This window comes from Zonotrichia leucophrys, chromosome 9 (assembly GCF_028769735.1).
Source record: "Zonotrichia leucophrys gambelii isolate GWCS_2022_RI chromosome 9, RI_Zleu_2.0, whole genome shotgun sequence".
NCBI classification, from domain to species: domain Eukaryota; kingdom Metazoa; phylum Chordata; class Aves; order Passeriformes; family Passerellidae; genus Zonotrichia; species Zonotrichia leucophrys.
The window spans coordinates 15,742,925-15,762,297 of NC_088179.1; the positions used below are offsets into that span (position 1 = coordinate 15,742,925).

Below are 19,373 nucleotides of genomic sequence, written 5' to 3' on the forward strand. Positions count from 1 at the left end.
CTTTTGAAGAACCCTCATTTTAAGGTATTTTACCACCAAAACCAGCTGAGGTGCAAAAATGCCTGAGTTTCTAGAATGTCAGTTTTCTTCTCTTTTTCCTGCACGTGCAGAAATGCGGAACTGACTGCCGAGCACACGCACGCTGCGACGGGGAACGGAAAACACCTGCAGCGAGTGTGTGCAGGGCGGGCCGGGCTGGCACCTCCCCTGCCGTGCCGGAAGGGAGGCGCGGCGAGCCGGGGCCGCGGGGCGGAATAAATCCCTTTGCCGCCTTCCTTGTGCCCTGCGACCTTGCTGCGGGGAGCGGCCGGGCCCTGAGCGCCCTGCAGGTGTCCCTCCTGTGGCGGGAGCTCGGCGTGGAATCGCTGCCCTGCGCCTGGCACGCTGTGCACAGGTAAAGGAAGCCGAGGGCTTGGTGGGGGGAGCCCAGGAGGAACATAAAAACCAGGGCAGGGCTGCGGCTGCTCTCCCCGGGTTACGCTTTCCTGAGCAGCAGCTGCATCCAGGCTGGTGTGGTGAGAAATGAGCGGAGCATCCAGCCTGCAGGACTGAGCTGAACTCTTTCTGAACTCTCTTAAGCCTCTGGCTTCCACCAAGGCACCAGCCAGCACCACATCCCACGTGTCAGTCACATGCTGAGTGACAGTGGTTCTCCCTCCCATGACTGGCATCATCACAGCTGGTGAGGGATGAATCTGGAACAGAGAGAGCCTGGGCACTGGAGCCCGGCTCAGACCTCTGGTAAACAGAACTGGCAGGTCCGCCGGCACATTTTGCCTGAGAGGCTCTTTACAGACTCGTCTCCAGTCCTCCGTGCCGAATTTCAGGTCTAGTTAATCCCCCTTTTATCAGTGCAGGAATGTATTGCTTTTCACCAAGCGTAATCCTCTTTGCAAATCATGTGTTCTGCCAAACTACAAACTTTCAGCTCCCGTCCTTTCTTGGGAGAGGATTTGAGGCAATAATCCAGGCCTACTGATTTATTTTTCTAATGAGCAAGGGGCAAATGAGCACAGCACTGCAGAACATGCACACACAGGAACCTTGAAGTGTTCTGTAACTGTGACATGCTTTTGAGGGATGCCCTGAGCTGAAGGACTGAGGCTGGAAGCAGTGACCTTCTCTCACGCTGGGCCACAGCCTGTGTCTTGATGCAGGCTGTCCATGCTTCTTGTGTTTAGGAGCTGGAAGTCATAATACCTGCCATGCTTCCCATTGTACAAATAAAATAGCAATCTGTGCAGCCCAGCACAAAGGAAAGGCACCTCGGTTGTCCCTGCCCATCTGATCTAAAAAGGCAGCCCTGAGCATGTGAGACTTGCTGGGACCTGAGGGTGCTGAGAGCCTCCCAAGCCAAAGCAAGTCCTGTGTATTGTTTGCACCACTCAGGGAGGAAAATATTTCTCCTGCCCTCATTCCTCAAAATGCTCAGAGGATGTGAATGCTAAATCTGTGACCCACTCCCTCCTTCTACTGCATGCCTTCCCACAAAGAGTTATTAACCTCATCTCCCTGCCCCACTTCCAGCCCTTCCTGTGGGGGAAGCTGGGACTTGGTGTGCAGCCAGTGAAACACATACCCCTTGGTAAGTGACTCCTCCACCGTACCAAGGACACCTAAAGGCAATTTATAAAGCAAGCAGCTTCATTCTTTACAAGGGAAGTAGGTCGTAGTGAGGAGGGGACAAGTCTCTTCTACTATGGCTGCAGTGAGAGGATTAGAGGAAATGGCCTTTAGGTGAGATGGGAGATTCAGATTAGGTATTAGAAATTTATTTTTCACCGTTTCAGGCACTGGAATAGGTTTCTAGAGAGGCCATAGAATCATGACCCCTGGAGTGCTTAAAAGGTGCCGGGTCACACGGTTTAGTGGTTACAGGGGTGATGCTGGTTTCATGGTTGGACTAGATGGCCTTGCAGCTCGGCTCTATGGTTCTGTGCTTCCTTACGTTCCCTGTGCGCAGCAAGGCCGGGGGGGCACACAGCAGCCCGACCCTTGGGTGGGCTGTGGGGCGGCGGGACGCGGCCCCGCAGCAGCGGCATGAGGGAACGTGCTGAGAGCCGGGGGGAGGCGGAGCCTGCCCTGCCCGGTAGGGGCGTTCCGAGTCCTGGGCCAATCCCGGCCCGCGTTAACTGCACTACGGGCGCCGCAGAGGAGCCCGGCGCGGCGCTGGAGCTGCTGCGGGTGAGCGGGCGCGGAGGCGCGGCGCGGCGGGAGTGGAAGGCCAGGGAGCGGGGCTGGAGGCGGGGACGGACGGGTGGACAGAGGGAGAAAGGGAGGAAGGGAGGCGGCGCGGGAGCCGCGGCGGCGGAGCAGGGGCCCTGTTGGCGCCGGCGGCCGCGCCGCATGCGGCAGAGCCCGCGACCTTGACGAGCCCGCTCGGCGGGCACGGGGCAGACGTGCCCGCGGCCGCCCGCCTATCGCCCCGCCGCTTATCGGGCAGCCCGCAGCTGGGCCCTGCTGGCCACACCGGAGCCGCCCAGCCCCGCGGCGTGGCTGCTCAAACGTGCTCGCTTTTCGCTCTTGTTCTTCTCGTTGCCGTATTTCTGAGAGATCGGGGCCTGGCTGGAGGGGCTCGGGGAGGCATCGCTCACCCGACCAGCATCCCTGCCAGGTGCGATGCCCGCAGGCCCTTTGTGCTTCCCTGCTTCTTCCCGGGTTTCCTTTTAGCAGACCCTCCACATGCTCAGTCCACTTGTGCCTTGATAGGAGCCTGCGGCCTCAGGCTGTCGCATGGGGAACGCTTCTCTAATATGTCGGGGTTTCACCTCCACGTGTTCTTGCCCTAAATAAGAGGTGAAATAAGCAATGGCCACTGTTAACCTTTGATCTCCAAATAAAACCTTGCAGAGCTCCCAGGTGTGGAGCTAATCCACGTGCACCTGAGGACCAGAGCACCTATTAGCAGCGGCGCTTGAGGGCATACTCAGGTTGCTTGCTCCCAACCTCAGCACTTGTCTGGTCACTCCCTAAATTGCAAACCTTCTTCAGGAAGAAATGGAGAAGTAAATCAGTCTCAGTTTACCTTTCAGATATGTTTGCTGTTTGCAGAGAACTTAGAATTTTAAAAGTTGTTGAAATTATTTTGGATATATGCGTTTACTGATTTTCAGAGATTTTTCAAGACAGAAATTGCCTTCATAATGTTGTAGAGAACATAGCTGTCTAGGAGGAATGTTTGTATTAGAAGTGTTTTGTCGGGGTTGGAGTTTGGGCTGCTTTGCCTTATGTGACTTCTCTTTTCCAGCTGGACTCTTCCTGTCATTGAGACAGAGCCCAGGATATCTAGATATCTGTGGTCCGTGGTGGCAGTTGAGTAAATGCCTCTTGCCAGCACTCCCTAAATGGAGGTGTCCCCACCATTAATAAGACCCTTGGCTGAACTTAGCCATTGGAGACTATTCCTTGTTTGTATGCCTGTCAGTATGCCCAAAGTTCAACAGAAAGAGTTGATTGGAGCTGATCATTGCCATGGGAACTTCTAGGTTGCATTCAAGGTTCATGCAGGTTCACTAATGTAGTGACTTGGGTGGAAGTATGCACAGAAAATCCATGGGCAAGCAGTGCACTAGTGGCAGTAACTGATCTCAGGTGTGTAATGTAGTGGCAAGGGAGCAGCCTAACCATGTTGTATTCTGAACTTCTAGGGCTTTGGTGAAGCTGGTTTGCATTTGTCCAGAAGGCAATGGATCATGCCAGAGCAGCAATCTCTAACTTGGTAAGACATGGTACCCCAATGCTGTGTCTCTTGGTGGGCTGATGATACTGCAGAAGACAGGTTCAACAACATCTGTGTATGAGATTATATGTATATACATATCATATGTAATGATAATAATATGTATATACATATCATATGTAATGATAATAATATGTATATTATTATTTTTATATTTTTCCATGTAGTTCATTGTCTATTTGAATATACATGAGTATATTGCAGAATTGAGTATAATTGAGTCAGCTAAACTGTGCAACAGGTGGCAGTGTTGATGGAACTGTATGAAAGATATTTGATAAGTAGGGAGCTATATTTATTTTAAAAAATATCACTACTTATCAGTATTGGAGAATATGATAAATCCAAAGCAGCATTAGGAGCTGATGTATGGGTGGTGAGCCAAATGTCGCTGCAAGTAGCTGGCCGTGATAAGGAAGTGGCTCAAGCAGTTCATGCTGGTGGGTTTATCGTTAGCTGCTATCGTGTTTTGGGTCTCTGAAGGCTAACAAAGGGGGGGAGGGCCTTGAATAACGTTGCAGAAGGAAGTGCTGCTGAGGAAGCCGTTCAAATGCCTACTGGGACAATCAACATGTGTTCTATTGTTACTTGGGGGTGGGAATTCAACCACAAGTCCAGCTTTTGAAAGCAACCTGTGCTTGAAACAAATATGCAGGAACTTGTTCAGCCAAGCCTGCTGGTCCTAGAGAGCTTGGATTGTGAAATGACCCAAGGCTAGAACTGAGAGTGTGGTGGTTTGGTCTCTGAACAAGAATGGAGGATATGTAGGGTTGGGGCATGTCCTCTGTGTGAGGACATGCCTCAGGTGTGGGGGAAGCCAAGCTGTGGAGCAGCTGAGCAGGGAGAGTGTTAGGACAGATTGCAGTGTTGCCTTTTCCAAAATATGAGCAGGCAGCCACTTCATTGTGGTTAGTGTGGGTCAGAGTGGAACTGCAGATCTGAAATGACACTGGTTTCTTTTGCCCAAGCAAGCAGAAATCTGGTGTCTTCACTTCCAGCTCTGACATGCAGTTTGAGAGGGAGCTGAGAACTGTGGATGAGCTGCTGAGGTTGTAACAGGGCTTGGATGCTTGTTACCAGGTGTTCTCCAGTACAAAGGAGAATGCTGCTCCCAGAGCTATTCCTTTTTGCCAGTCTCACTCTACTCCCCAGCAGAACCATGGCTGCAGGCAATTTCAGCATCTCTAATGGAAGAGGAGTGGTTCTGGCAGTGCCTGGCTATGCCTGGAATTGAGTTAATCTGAGCAGCTGCCTTGTGCATGGGCTGCTGTTCTGTGGGAGGCTGGGCTGTGCCTTGCACCTGTTTAGAAAAGTGGGCTCCAGCCTAAAAGCTGGCTGCTTGGGCACTGGTAAAAACCTGTCAAACAGTGCCAATTGTTGGTGGGTGCAAGAGGTGTAGGCTCAGCTTTCATGTTAGCTAGCATAATGCCCAGGGGTCATCTCTCTTCAGCCTAGCTGCTTTGTAATACTAGCATATGTGTAATAGTGTAATTTAAGGGTAGCCATAGGGCAGTTTAATACGAAATTATCCAGGTGCTGGATGAGAGTATTTACATCAAAGTGGATGTGGCTCAAAGGCCCGTGAACAGTTGCTTTCTGTTTCCTCTGTGTTCATCAAAGTGTATATTGTACACAGTCAAGACTGATCTGTGCTCTGCTGATTAAAACCAGGAGTTTCTGCTTGAATCAGCCTCAGCCATGGAGTCACGTGGGAAATGCTGATGCCATTGGCTGCTTCATATCTGTAAGACTCCAGGCTAGATTGATCAGTGTGGCTCCAAACTTGTGCAGGGTAAATGGCATCTAAATAGACTCTGGAGACCCTGAGTGTCTTTGAGTCTTATCTGTGTTTAAAGCATCTGTCTTGACTTGCTGACAGCCCAAATGCTCGCTGCACTGGAGCAGCTGCAGATGGACCAGCAGTGTTTGGGGTGGAGCACAGGTGCAGCTGACTGCCAGAACTGTAGCAGGTGTGGCCAACTCTTCCATCTCCTGACTGCCTTTCCTCACAGTTCAGTGGCGAGCCAACGTCGTACACACGCTTCAGCATTGCCCGGCAAACGGACGGAGACAACAGCCATGTGGAGATGAACCTGGCTGCTGATGAGGAGGAAGGAGGGGAAATTGGGAGACCAGAGCACCTGCATGCCAGCATGCCTCCTCCACGGAGGAATGGCAAGAACCTCTGCTTCATAATCATGGCAGCTGCCCTGCTCCTTTTGATTGGTAAGGAATGGTGGGAGGCAACTGCATGAAGTGGACTCCAGTATTGAATGTAATCTGAGGTTATTAAATTCCAATCTGTATTGTTTTTGGAGATAATTCAACAACTGGGATCCAGGCCACAGCCTCTTGTCACTAACTATGTCTAGATCAGATTTATGGTACGTCACTGGCAGAAAGAATTGTGCAGTTTGATTGTGGAAAGCTGTGACTTAGCTGAAGGGAAGACTGATCCATGTCAAAGTTTTGGTTTATCCTCCATTAACTCCTAACACTTCTGTAGAGATATAAGTTAACAGATGAGTAAAGCCTTTGGTACTTGTCTCTTAAGGTTTTAACAATGCCATTGGCCGAACGAGAATATTTTCCTTTCCAAGTGGTGCTGGAGGGACTCTGCCAAGTGCAAGATCAGATTTACAGTGCCCCTTTAAACATGCCAGCTCAGACAAAATGTCAGGCTGCATATTTGTCTGTCCTTGGGTAAACCAGCTCATCAAAAATGTTGAGAGCACAGATGTATCTCAACTCTGAAGCTGTGTGGTGAGGTTCAGTCATCTTTCTGCAGCACAAAGAAATTCCTGTTCTTTCCACAGGGTTTCTCATCGGCTACCTGAGTTATCGTGGACGCATGCAGAGGGTTAACAGGTGTCTGGATGGAAGTGGCAACTGTGAGATGACTCCTACTGCATCTTACTTCTCAGATGATGGAATGGAGGAAGAAGTAGTTCCTGGACCACGTATCTTATACTGGCCTGCATTAAGAAACATGTTGTCATCTAAACTGTCAATTACACGTCTTGAGGCCAACCTGAGGTAAGGGTTCCAGAAGGTTTACCTAGAGCTTTGAGAGAGGCACAGCCTGTGAGCAGAACTTGAGCTCATTTGGAGAACAAGGGCCTTACGTAAGGTGGCGTGTTTTAAACTCAGGCTTAAATGGCTTTGCAGGCTGCAGTGCAGCCTGGTGCTGTAGCCTAAGCTATATGTATATCTGTTACCTACAGGCAAAGAGAAGGTAAGAATTCTTTTGAAGCTGGCAAAACTGAAGATGAGAGCACTGCCAGCCACATTCACGACCAGTTCACCAGCTTCCGCATGGATGACGTGTGGAACGATGAGCACTACGTTAGGCTGCAGGATAGAGGCAGGTATGTTAAAGAAGAGGTACACATCTTGTCCATTTAGCACCTGGATGGATACATGTACATGGATACCTGTAGTCTTGAGCAAACGTGTGATTTCTGCTTAAAATGATGTGAAAATTGTGAGCCAGTTACCACTCTGCAAAGTTAACCTCAATCTAGCAAAGCAATAACTGCTCCTGCCTCTTCTCAGGCTTTCTAAATCCAAAGGGTCTGGAAGCAGCACTCTGGATGTTTCCTGGGGGAGCTGCTTCCTCCAAGTATGCTTAGGAAGTGGACAGAAAACAAACTTGAGTGAAAACTCAGCTGAAAGGCAGATTCCCTGTGTCTAAAACTGCTGGCATAGGTGACTCTGTCTTGTCACCCAGACAGGGCTGCACACCTGGCAGTGGCTCCTCCTGTCCCCAGGAGGGTGTCAAGAGGCATTGTATTGTCTGACAGCTCACACCCTTGTGTCTTACTTCCCCTTTTTATCAGGGGAAATTAGTTTGCTCAGCTTCTCTTAGGAGGTGACTGAGAGACTTGGAAGCAGATATTCTTTCTGGTACTAATCTTAGAAATCAGCCTTCATTAATGTCTCTGACCAGCTCCAGAGATTTTTGCATGGAAGATATTTGGTGGGATGAGTCTGCCTGTTTTAGGCTCCATTGACTTGATCAGAATTGTTAGAGCACAGACTGAATACAGTCAGAATACTAACTCAGACTACTGAGCTAATTAAATTCTCGTGTGAAAAAGTTTAACACTGTCTCTACCTTTAACAGCAGCAGGAACCAAGTGTTCATTGTAGAAGATGGTCAAGAACAGTTGGAGAGTCCTGATGCATATGTGGCTTACAGCAAGAGTGGTACAGTTACTGTAAGTGACTCCAGAAGAATCCTGAAAATGTCTGTACACTTAAAAAATAAATCCCTTTAAGACAGGGAGTGTATAAAGCCCTCCCCAGTTAAGAGAGCTGGGTGGGGTGGTCAGAGTGAGGAGAGAGGAATGGGCCCACATGGTATTCTTACTGTAGCAAGATGCAGGAGTGACTTTAAACTTCTCTGCTGGAATCCAGACAGGAACCTTGGCAGAAGTGCTGCTCCAACAGGCATCTTGCACTGGATCAGTTTACATTGCTGAGCTTCAGCTCCCTGCTTTAACAGGAGTCACTGTTACAGTGACTCTGTAGGCTGTTTCAGGTATCTTACTGACTTAGGACTGCTGCATTCATAACCGGTGTTCCTGTTGCAGGGCAAACCCGTCTATGCGAACTATGGACGGAAAGAAGATTTTCAGAAGATACGAAATTTGGGTGTTTCAATGAATGGAGCTATAATCATCTTCAGAGCTGGAGAAATAACCCTTGCTGAGAAGGTAAGCAGTGTCTGCCTCAAAGCCTGGCTAGACTTGGCAGCAGGAAGCTATGCTTCCTACTCTTTGAGGTGCAGAGGTATGTCTGGTTTAGGTCTGTAGAACTCCTCTATGTAGGATTGTTCTGCAGGCCTGGTCTTGCTTGTTTGCACTAAAGTCCACGTGCAGGTCTGGACACTGAGGCTGAGCAGAGTTTGTTACTGTTCATGGTGCAATTCTTCTTGGCCTCAGGCAGTTTGCTGGAGCAACCAGACCTCTGGAGCAGTGGGGCTGGGAGCCAGCCTGGGAGCAGAGCTGGCTAATATCACTCTAGATACAGCCATAAGGCTGCCAGAAGCAGGACAGCCTTGCCTCCAGGACACCTCTTGCTTCTGTAGCCAGACACTTTCAGAGTTTGGCTGCAGTGTGTCACTTGGGCCCTTGCTGACTGTTCCTTGGACCACGTGGCAGTGCTGGTACTGTGTCCAGCTGGTGGCCATGCATGCTGCTGTAGTGTTCCCTCTGTAGAGAACAGAACCAAATAGCCAGGCAGGCTAAAGGATCCAGGTGTTTCAATATGCAAGCCTGTTCCATATCTCACCCAGAGGTGCCTGCTGCCCCTCAGGTGGGTGCTCCTGGGGGGACTGGGGCACAGAACCCTTTGCAGTTGGACTCAACCTTGTCTGCAGGTATCTGAGACAGACAGAGCCAGAAAGTGCTTCTAAAAAATGTGGTCGCTGATTCTCCAATCCCATTCCCACTTTCCAAACTGGTGTCTAGCTGTACGAGAGTGTTTGTACCAGTAGCATACCAGAGCTGGGTTGTAGGTGTGTTAAACAGGGACGTGGCTAATACACTCTGCCACCATTTTCTGTGTGAAGATGAGCCTCTGGTGGCTGCTTGTCTTGAGACTAATCTCATCTTGGGAAAATGGATGGAGCATAATCAAAATTAAATAACATTACATTTTAAGCTGCTCCAAGGAGCAAGTATGAGCTGAAAGAATCATAGACTGAGACACTGTGATGTGTCCTGACAGTTCAAAAGGATGTTAGACACAGCTTACCTGGAGTAGGGCTGAGCTGCTAGGATTCAGCTGCCTTGTGTATCTGTCAGGTAGCTGTTGAAATCTGCTATGGAGTTGGGCACTGAGAAGCACAACCTTCACACCCTTACTCTGTTCTTGCCTGCACTCCCCTGGCTTGCAGTGCAGATGTACACTCAATGTTTCTCTTTGCTGCAGGTTGCAAATGCCAGAAAGGAAGGAGCAGTTGGTGTCCTGATGTACCCGGGCCCCACAAATGACAAGAAGGCAGATTCCTATGTCCCCTTTGCACATGTGAGTATGTAACTGGTTCCCCTGGTTGTTCTTGATAACCTCTCTGGCTGGAGGCTGCAGCCTGAGCAGTCCAGCAGTGCCCTTGTGTAGAGGAAAACTGTTGGACTCTGGTGAGACTTGAGGACTCCTCTTGCTTTTCACAGGCCCACCTTGGAACTGGAGACCCTTTCACCCCAGGCTTCCCTTCTTTCAACCACACCCAGTTCCCACCAGTGGAATCTTCTGGACTACCTCAAATTCCTGTCCAAACTATCTCTAGAGGAGCAGCAGCCAGACTGTTTGGGTAAGTGTTTCTGCTGTCATGCTGGCTGAGGTGCTGCCTCTTGCCAGGACTGAGGGTGGTGTGAGGTGCTGAGAGACAGAGCTCTCTGCTGCTCTCTGCTGTGTGTGGCAGGGAGCATGTTCTGGAACTGGCTGGAGAAGAGTCTCATGCCTTAAAGGTTGAACTTAATCTAGTGTTGGATTCCTCTTGGTCTCTGCATTCTACCTCTCCCTGCATAATTCGTGGCACAGAACTGCAAATTCTCTCTGAGGCAGGCCCTGAACAAGGTTAAACCTGCAGTTGCAGGTGTGCATTTTTCACACAAGAGCTAAACAAGGTTAGAGCTGGATAAGGAGTTCAAAGGATCTTCTTTTTCTCTCAGAAAAATGGATGGAGAGAAATGCCTTGAGGAGTGGAGAGTTGACATCATGGGATGTAAGGTGACAGTGAGCAGCAGCAGCAAGATGACAGTGAAACTGACTGTGAACAACGTCATGGTGGATAGGAAGATTCTGAACATCTTTGGTGTTATCAAGGGATTTGAAGAACCAGGTAACAGCAGCTGCATTGTGGCTCAGTCTTGAGAGGAACCCTTGTGTGGCCATTGGAATGGGACAGCTGCTCCCAGACAGATGACAGTTCTTTGTCAGCAGAACCAAGGCCTTCCCCTGAGCATCAGGGAAAAATCTGAACCATGCTGCCGGGGAAAGGCTAATGAGAGCACTCTGTGTGCCAGATTCAGGGATCAGACTGCAGACTCTTTTCCTAATACAGAAGCTGAAAGCTGCTCTTCTCATAAATGGTACTTGCAGTCTGAAGCTTGCAGCTCAGGTCTTGATCTTGTCTCCTTTACAGACCGGTACGTTGTGCTCGGAGCGCAGAGAGACTCCTGGGGGCCAGGAGCAGCCAAGGCTGGAGTTGGCACTGCCATCTTGTTGGAACTTGCCCGTGTGATCTCAGACATGGTGAAAATTGGTAAATATTTGTGAACAAAAGCACGAGGGTGGGTGGTGATGCAGGCAGTCCTTTAGAAGGTGTAGGGAATCTGACAAAGCTTCCTGATGAGCTGTTTCTTGTCCAATACAACTTGTCTGCAATGAGCATTCACTTCCAAGGGACTGCCTGCCTGTATCTGGCATATCTCAATTACCAGTGTGTCTTTGGATAACACAGGATGCAAGCCTTAAACTTGAGCTGTCTCTTGGACAGCCAGGCCCAAAGTGGGAAAACTCTGAAGTGTCTAACCAGCTGGTAACAGTGGGGACTGCATGGTGGCAGTTAGTGTGAGCACACTTGTCTCCAGGGTTAATTTTGGGCTCAGGCAGCTAAACAAAACAGAGTGGAAATGCAGACAGCATTGTTCTCCTGCGCAGTCCTGCAGCATGTGGGGGCAGGGTGCAGTGTCCGTGCGACGGGCACATTTCTCTGCAGCAGCGCTGTCTGAGGAGCAGGCAATTCATCATCCCAGGCCTGCAGTGCTAATCTGCATCTCCATGGGGAAAGGGCAGACCTCTGAGTCTCTCTCTCTTTACAGAGGACTACAAGCCACGGCGCAGCATTATCTTTGCTAGCTGGAGTGCGGGAGAGTACGGAGCCGTGGGTGCTACCGAGTGGCTGGAGGTACTGGTTGTTTAATAGAGTTCTGCAGGATGGCTGTGCAGTTGTTCTGTGGATTAAACATTCTGGTGTTGGACTGCTACTTCTCATTATTAAAATACTTGTTTTGTTCTAGGGGTACTCTACCACGCTGCATGCTAAAGCCTTCACTTATATCAACTTGGATACTGCAGTCCTGGGTAACCTGCTACTATTTCAAGTACTTCTTAAAATTGGGTGAGACTAGAATAGCTTGAACAGACATCCCTTAACCTCTAGGAATGGGGGCTGTGCCAGGAGGTGGCTGGTGGGTGTTTGGCTGAAGACTGGCATGACTCCATTTATTCTCCTGCTGTCATTTGAAGCTGGGAGGCTGGTACAGCCTAAGCCATGAGGAGTCAACTCTGCTAAATCCCAGTAGACTGTCCTGTGTCTGTTGAAGGTCCTTTGGCAACTGTAGCTGCAGATCAGAGGTGGGCAGCTCTAGCAGTAGTGGTTGATTGTGGCAGTATGTCAAATACCCTTTCATTTTTTGCAGGCTCCTCAGACATCAAGATTTCTGCTAGCCCATTGCTGTACTCTTTGCTGGAGACAACTATGAAGAGGGTGAGTTAAAGGGCATTGATCTGATCAAGGTGACTGTGGTTTTAAGGGGCAACTGAAAGCAGACAGAGCTATGCTGGGTCACTTTGCCCATCTGACAGGAGAAAGACCCATTTGGGAGAAAAACCTGTGATTCTGAAGGGGCCCTGTCTGAAATCAACTGGGCTCTGGGAATTGCAGTTGACACATGCAGAATCTAAAATCAGCAAATGCCACAGTTCAGTGGCAGATGTGCCAGTGTGGAGAAAGGTCAGGGGAGCACACCTTACTCTGGCATCTACACATCAATGTAAGCTCCAGGATGGAGCTAGAAGTCCAAGCAGATGTCAGAACAAGTGCAGTGATTCTCATCTCTGTGCAGGTAAAGGACCCTGCAAACGAGGCACGTTTCCTCGATAGCAGATTTGACAGTGACTGGATAAAGAAAGTGTAAGTACTATCATTCTTCTCTTTCATCTGGAGAAAGCAGATCTCCATAAAGGAGCAAACAGTATGGATTCTGCTGGAGTGCCATACTGTTGTCTGGGCGGGCTCTACCTTCTGACATGGGGTTAGGCAAGTGTTAACAGTACAGCACTAACTGAGGCAGCCCAGCCACCTTCCTGCAGGACAGGAACAGCCTTGTACCAAGTCCAGTGGCAGGGAATGGACAAGTAGGACCGTGGATTTGGTTGGGACTCCTTCAGTCTTGTCTAGAGTTCTGTTGTCTCAGTGCTTCAATTGTAGAGCTTGTAGCTTTTCTCCTGGGGTGCCCAAACCAGTTTGTAACTGCTCAGTGCTTATTTTCTGCAGCGTTCCCCTTGATCTGGATAATGCAGCGTTCCCTTTTCTGGCCTACTCAGGAATCCCAGTGGTTTCCTTTGGTTTCTACGATGTAAGTAATGTGTGCTTGCCTGGTGTGCTCATTCCATGCAGAGTGCTGTAAGGATATCTTAGAGCAAAAGTTGGTGGCAGGGCAAAAGGTGCTGTCCATGCTCAATGTCCTTGCAAGAGCCTCTCAGAGGGAGCAGGTGCAGCCTCTGGACCTGGTGGCTGTGGCAGTACTTGCTGTCAAGACTGCTCCTGGGACAAGGCTGGCCTTACAGCCTCTGTTCCAAAGTACTGAATACTTGCAGGTTTTTGGGGAGAGGGGTCACTTGCTTCTCTGGAGGTTCAGAAGTCAATGAATCGGAATATTAAAGCAATAGAAAGATGTCAATCTGTTGCTGCATCAGTGAAAAACTGTTCTACAGCCTGCTGGTCAGCAAGCAGAGGGCATTGTGGAAGTGACATCATTGCCCTGAGCAAGTACTGAGCAGAACATCCTGCTGGTCACTGGAAGCTGTCAGGGATGAGATACAAGAACTCCATGCCCTTCCCAGTGCTTTGGAGTTTTGCCACTTGAGCCTTTGCTCCTTAGCAGCACAGGGAGATGGGATGGGGGGGAAGGTAACAAGCAGCCTTTGGTGGGGGATGAAAAAAGTCTAACTGGAAAAGCATTCTTGGCTAACTTCAATACCTTCTTTCTTGCAGGAAGGTGACCAGTATGCCTTTTTGGGCACTACTGAGGACACTTTGGCTAACCTGAAAAGGAAGGCTGTCAACTTGTATCCTCTCATGCGTACTGCTGCAGAAGTTGCTGGACAAATAGCTCTCAGGATGACCCATGACCATGAGCTCTTCCTGGACTTGGATAGATACAGTGACGAATTGCTGTCATTCCAGGAGAAGCTTTGGCACTTCAAAGACGATGTGAAGGTGAGAAGGACTCTGAGTTCACCAAATCCCTGATGATTATGGGGCCCATGTGCTAATAAGGCCCTGTGCCAGTGGATACAGCAGGATGGACACCTTTCCCCTGTAGACATAAAAGGGTAGTGAAGTGTGGCCAGAATAGATGTTCCTTATAGAGCTGTGCAGGCAGAGTAGCTGTGGCAGACAGATTTAGCTGATCTCGATGTCCTGAGCTCTTGAGGAAATGGATGTGAACAGTTTCTACTCTGGTTATCATTCACAGCATAGTGCAGCTTTCAGTCTCATTTGCACCTTTGCTGAAAAATCTACAAGAAACTGTGGGTAGGGAGTGACCCAGAAGAGCCTGCCAGGAACTTGTTCTGCTACTTGGCTAAACTGCCAAAAAAAAAAAAACACCCAACACTTTCTTTTGGTAAGAGAGCAGCAAAAGAAGAAAATCAGGTTTGCTAACAGCTCCTCCCTTGCAGGAACTGGGGCTGACCTTGAACTGGCTGTATTTTGCTCGTGGAGACTTCCAGCGAGCTGCAGATGCACTGAGAAGAGACATCGAAAACAGTGACAGGGAAAACAGGATTGTCCGCAGAGCCCTGAATGACAGGATGATGAAGGTGGGTATCTTCAAGTGCTTTTTCTTCCTTTACAAAGGAAGAGAGTGCTGGCTGGGATGGGCCTTTCCCTAAGGGGCCATGGACACTGTGCAGACTGGTGTCTCTTCCACTTGCTTAGTGGCAACGTGATGGCTTGCTCACGAGAGAGGGTCTGGCCCTTGCAGAGCTGCTGTGGGAAAGGGCTGAGTGGGGATCAGAGATGAGCAGATCAGGAAAGAAAAGCTTGGGAGGTGAGAGTATAACCCTCTATTTGCACCTCTACTCAGGTGGAATACGACTTCCTCTCTCCATACCTCTCGCCAAAAGATGCTCCCTTCCGCCACATCTTCTTCGGCAGAGGCAGCCACACCCTGAAGAGTCTGCTGGAGAACCTGGAGCAGCTGGCAGCCAACAAGACCAGCGTGGATGTGAATGAGCTGAAAGAGCAGATGGCCCTGGCGACCTGGACCATTAAAGGGGCTGCCAATGCTTTGGTGGGTGATATCTGGAATACAGACAACGAAATCTAGACACAGCAAACACCTGGATTACCCGTCTAAGGTACAGGAGAGCTGTGTGCTCTCACAGGGAGCACAGCTTCCTTCCTGGCCCTTGTCCCAGCAGAGGGCCTTGCTGTGTAGATCTAGTTCCACCTATAGCAACACACACACAAACTCCCTGTACCTCAGATTAGGCATTGGCATGATTTTTAAATGGCAGCTTCTTGCAGATTTCCAGTACCTTATATATCGTAAAACCTAACCAAACCCCCTGAAACCTAAGTGAAACCCACTCCCTAACATGGCATTACTTTCCTGGAGTAATGCCATGTTCTGGCAGCAAAACATTTTTGACCAAAGTTGAGCATAAAATTTAAATCTCACCTTGACAAATTCACAGGAGGCAGTTTTAAAGCAGTAGTAAGATTACCATGAAGTCTCTCACCAGGCTCCCACCTAACCTCAGTCCAAACTGGTCATGTACAGCTGCTCCAGTGTACTTAAAAACTAAGAACTCAGGTGTTTCCTGAACTGGTACCTTGAGTGGGGAGGTACCTCATCTATTCAGGCTTGTAATTGTTGGCCACCTAAACCTAGTGACAAAACAGGGAATGGATTCCTCTGAACATTTGTTAACAAGGGTCCCTTCTCTAGCAGGGAGCTGCAGTTCAAAAATTAAACAATGTAGTAGTAATTGCCCGCAAGTGCTGGATTATCAGCAAGCTCTGAAGTGCCTGCCTGCCTTTACTCAACAGCAAGGTCCCAGTGACATCTTGCAGGCTTGCTTCTGCCAAGGCAGGTATCAATACCCAGGGAAAATGACCCAAAGATTTTTCAATGTCCCCTTGATATCCTTGGCTGGCACCTCAGCAAGTCCTGCAGCAGAAATGTCTTTAGACTGGCACTTCAGACCTTGCTGCTTCAGGGGCCTTGTGTGAAATCGAGTCTCTTGCTGGCCAAACTCTGTTTGACTGATGTCATTTTGCAGGCTGGCTCTTGTTTGGCACTGAGATATTTATTTCTTTATTTATTTATCAGTGACAGTGTTCACTATAAATGGTGTGGTTTTTTTATAGAAGATAATTATCGGAAGCAGTGCCTTCCATAATTATGACAGTTATACTGTCGTTTTTGAATAAAGCAGCATCTGCTATTACAATCAAACATGATACTGGAACTTTGCATTTAAAATAATCAAAACAAGACCCTCAAAAAGTTTTGGAAAACTAGCAATTAAGCTTTCTGTGGCGAAAACACCCCTCTGGAAGAAACTTGAAGGTGCAAACCTGGTAGTGAGTATCCAGGTTGCGCTCCAAAGTAATCCTTGAAATGCTGATAATCTGGGTCGAAATTCCAATACCAGAAATTTGTCTTCCTTGCAGGGTCTGTGCCCCTCTGTGGGCTTCAGACTTCTCCCTGCTCCCCTTTCTGGATGCCATGTGCTCTCACAGGGAGCACAGCTTCCTTCCTAGCCCTAGTCCCAGCAGAGGGCCTTGCTGTGTAGCCCTAGTTCCACCTGTGGCAACACACAGAAACTCCCTGTACGTCAGATTAGGCATTGGCACGATTTTCAAAAGGCAGCTTCCTGCAAACTTCCAGTACCTTATGTATCATGAAACCTAACTGACATTATCGGGGGCAGTGTCTCCCATAATGTGTAAAGAACAAGGTAGTTTTTGCCTACCACAGTGTTATATCGGAGGCAGTGACCTCCATATGTTGCACTATGGGTGTACTTAATTATCGGGGACAGTGTTTCCCATAATTGTTCTATGCTTATCACGCAATGTCATCTGCGAAGCTTGATGGTTAGTATCTAACATGGATTAATTTCCTGCAGTCCTATTTTTTCACTCTCCTGTGGTGATGCAGATACAATCTTCAGTCTGTTATGTACATCCTTAGACACTTCCTCCTCCATAGGCTGAACCGTTTCAAATAGCTGTGCTGTCTTGAATTGGCTTCCTGCCTTCAGTCACAAGAGTGGTGCTTGAGTGTTTAGTGGAAACTAGTCAAGTTAGACTGTGTGCTCTGTGGTGTTGTAAATTTCCTTCAAATTAGTTACAAAGACCTGAGGAATTAAAGGTGAATGCAGGGCTTGGGGCTCATAGCTGTCTGGAGGGCTCTGGTCACTGCTCTGGATGGGTACATGTAGCACTTAGAGAGGCTGGCCTGCTGTGGCACTGGGAGGGTGCTGGTGTGTGGGCATGGGCTGCTCACTCTCCAGTTCTGGCTGGAAATTCCAGTCTTGCCCCCTTGGGTGTTGAATGGAGGGAGGAAAATCAGTGTCAGCTCTCTAATGGTGCCACTCTGCTATGTGACCTGAAGCTGAGCACTGCTGATGTGTGACACCTGCTAACACATCTGCTAAACTGCACTGCCTGTTCCCAGGGGCTGTTGGTTGTTCTTTGCAGTTTGATTTGGCATTTAAATCTAACCCACAGCTTAGTTTTAACCTAAACTCTGCAGTTCAATCTGGCATGTAAACCTAACCTGAGTGAGTGACCTGAGGCCCAGCAGTAGTCCTTGAGGGAAGGAACATGTTCAGCTGGAGCTCTACAAGGAAAGGGCAGGGACTGGCCCCCAGCCTAGTTACTGAGCTCAGTGCTCACCAGCTTGGAGGGCTGGATTTTCATCGGTCTCTAGAAACCTGATGCCCAGGCTTGTGCAACTTGTTGTTCTTCCTTAACTTCTCTTAACTCTCTAACTTCCTACGGCCGTGTCTGTGTTAATGTTTTCTCTGACATTCTAGTTTCTAGTGACGTTTTTCTGGATGGCATCTAAGAGCTGCTGTCTGGGAGTCCTCACTGTGGTGTTTGCATGCATCTTGATTGCAAACTTAATCTTGTGCTTTATAGCCAGCAGAGAGAGACAAAAGACAAAGCTTGTCTCCTGGCTAGGCAGCACAGCTGTGACTACTGGGATGTTGGGATGCCTTGCTCACTGCTGGCATCTGACTGCTGTGGGGTGCTAAACTGTTTCTGGATTTACCTGCTGTTTGCTTGAATAAAGTGTTTTTGAAGTTTGAACACTCAGTTTCTCTTGTGGGGTTCTGGATTACCTGCTGTCTGCTTTAATAAAGATGTTGAAGCTTGAACACTCACCTTCTCTTGTGACTTCTTGCAAAGCCATGATGCTGTTGTGGCATTGTGGCCATGGGTGAGCTTGGGCAGCTGCAGGGAGGCTGTTGTCCTGTTCCATCAGGGCTGCTGTGCCGCAGCTCCAGTATCACTTGGTTGATGTGCAGTAGCAAATCTGAACTTCACAGTGCTGCTCAGTTGAGTCCTGCCTTGTCACAGACAACTGCAATGAGGTGCAGGAGCACAACTGTATGCAAACCCCCAGACCTTCCCCCTCCTTTTATGTCCTACCTCCTGCCTCTCCATCACAGCATAGACTCTGAAAAGCCTGTGCTGTGAATGATGGGAGGAGGATGAAATGTCAGGTTTCCCCTGGCCATGGCCTTGCTGTTGAGAAGGTGTCTGGAGGAGCCTGTGGGTGGCTGTGTCCCAGAAAGCCAGCACTTCCTTCTGCCTTGTTCCTGTCCCCTCATCCTCCTGGAGGTCCTGTGTGCCAAGGCAGATATGCAAGTGTGGATACTGCTTAGAGCCCAGGGTAGCTCTTGGAGGGCAGGAGCAGCCTCCTCAGCTCCAGAGGCCTGCTCAGGTGAGACTGCATGGGTTTGGGGCTCTGCATTTAAATAAGTTCAGTTTCTCTCTGCTGTCTTCCCCCATCCCTCATGCGAGTCTCACCTTCTGCTTTACAAGCACCGCATCTCTAGAAGTCCCACTATTTGGGTGAGCGGCAGCTTCTCCAGGATCCCAGCTCGCGCTTTATGGGCTGTCCCGGCGTAGCTCTGGTCCCTCCTCTTCCCCCGGGGATGATTTACTTGTTGGAAGGACGTCGTTTCCCGCAGCTCCTGCCCGCGCCTGGCAGAGCTCTCTCCCTGCGGTAACTCTGCAAAGTGTCCGGAGAGGCCGGGCCGGGGCTGCGGGAGCCCTGCGGCGGCCGGGCAGCGCCAGCCCCGCCGGGGCAGAGGGAACGGGGAGCAGCCCCTTCCAACTCACCTGGGAGCAGGGATTTTGGCAGCGCAGGGCAGCCCGCGGCCCCGGTGCAGCGGATCGGTCCCGGGGCCTGGCGCTGCCCCGCGGTGAGTCTGCCTGTCCGCGCGTCCATCCCCGTGCCCATCCATTCATCTGTCCGTCTGTCCGTCCTCACCCCCGCCGTTACGTAAAGCGGCGGGGCGGCGCCTTTAAGAGCAGGGCCGGGGGCGGGTCGGGGGCCGTCCGGGCTCCCGGCGGCGGCGGCAGGAGGAGGCG

The 19,373-nt window shown here is 49.7% G+C and overlaps 1 protein-coding gene and 1 long non-coding RNA gene across 2 annotated transcripts; one reads left to right on the forward strand and one right to left on the reverse strand.

The window, feature by feature from the left end:
• Nucleotides 1-260: 260 nt before the first annotated feature.
• On the forward strand, nt 261-15,216 carry TFRC (transferrin receptor). The gene is made up of 19 exons (XM_064720783.1): nt 261-394; nt 3,648-3,718; nt 5,752-5,965; nt 6,556-6,775; nt 6,964-7,107; nt 7,866-7,959; nt 8,335-8,457; nt 9,677-9,772; nt 9,916-10,055; nt 10,417-10,586; nt 10,890-11,009; nt 11,569-11,654; nt 11,767-11,830; nt 12,169-12,236; nt 12,595-12,662; nt 13,026-13,107; nt 13,746-13,970; nt 14,435-14,575; nt 14,842-15,216. Exons 2-19 carry the CDS (start codon nt 3,686-3,688, stop codon nt 15,082-15,084), a joined length of 2,331 nt encoding a protein of 776 aa, XP_064576853.1. The 5' UTR covers nt 261-394; nt 3,648-3,685; the 3' UTR covers nt 15,085-15,216.
• A 2,462-nt stretch (nt 15,217-17,678) lies between these two features.
• Nucleotides 17,679-18,588, reverse strand: LOC135451506 (uncharacterized). Its single transcript, XR_010441348.1, has 2 exons — nt 18,426-18,588; nt 17,679-18,343 (listed from the first exon to the last, which is right to left on the reverse strand). It is a non-coding gene; the product is annotated as an uncharacterized LOC135451506 (long non-coding RNA).
• Between the last annotated feature and the right edge of the window lie 785 nt (nt 18,589-19,373).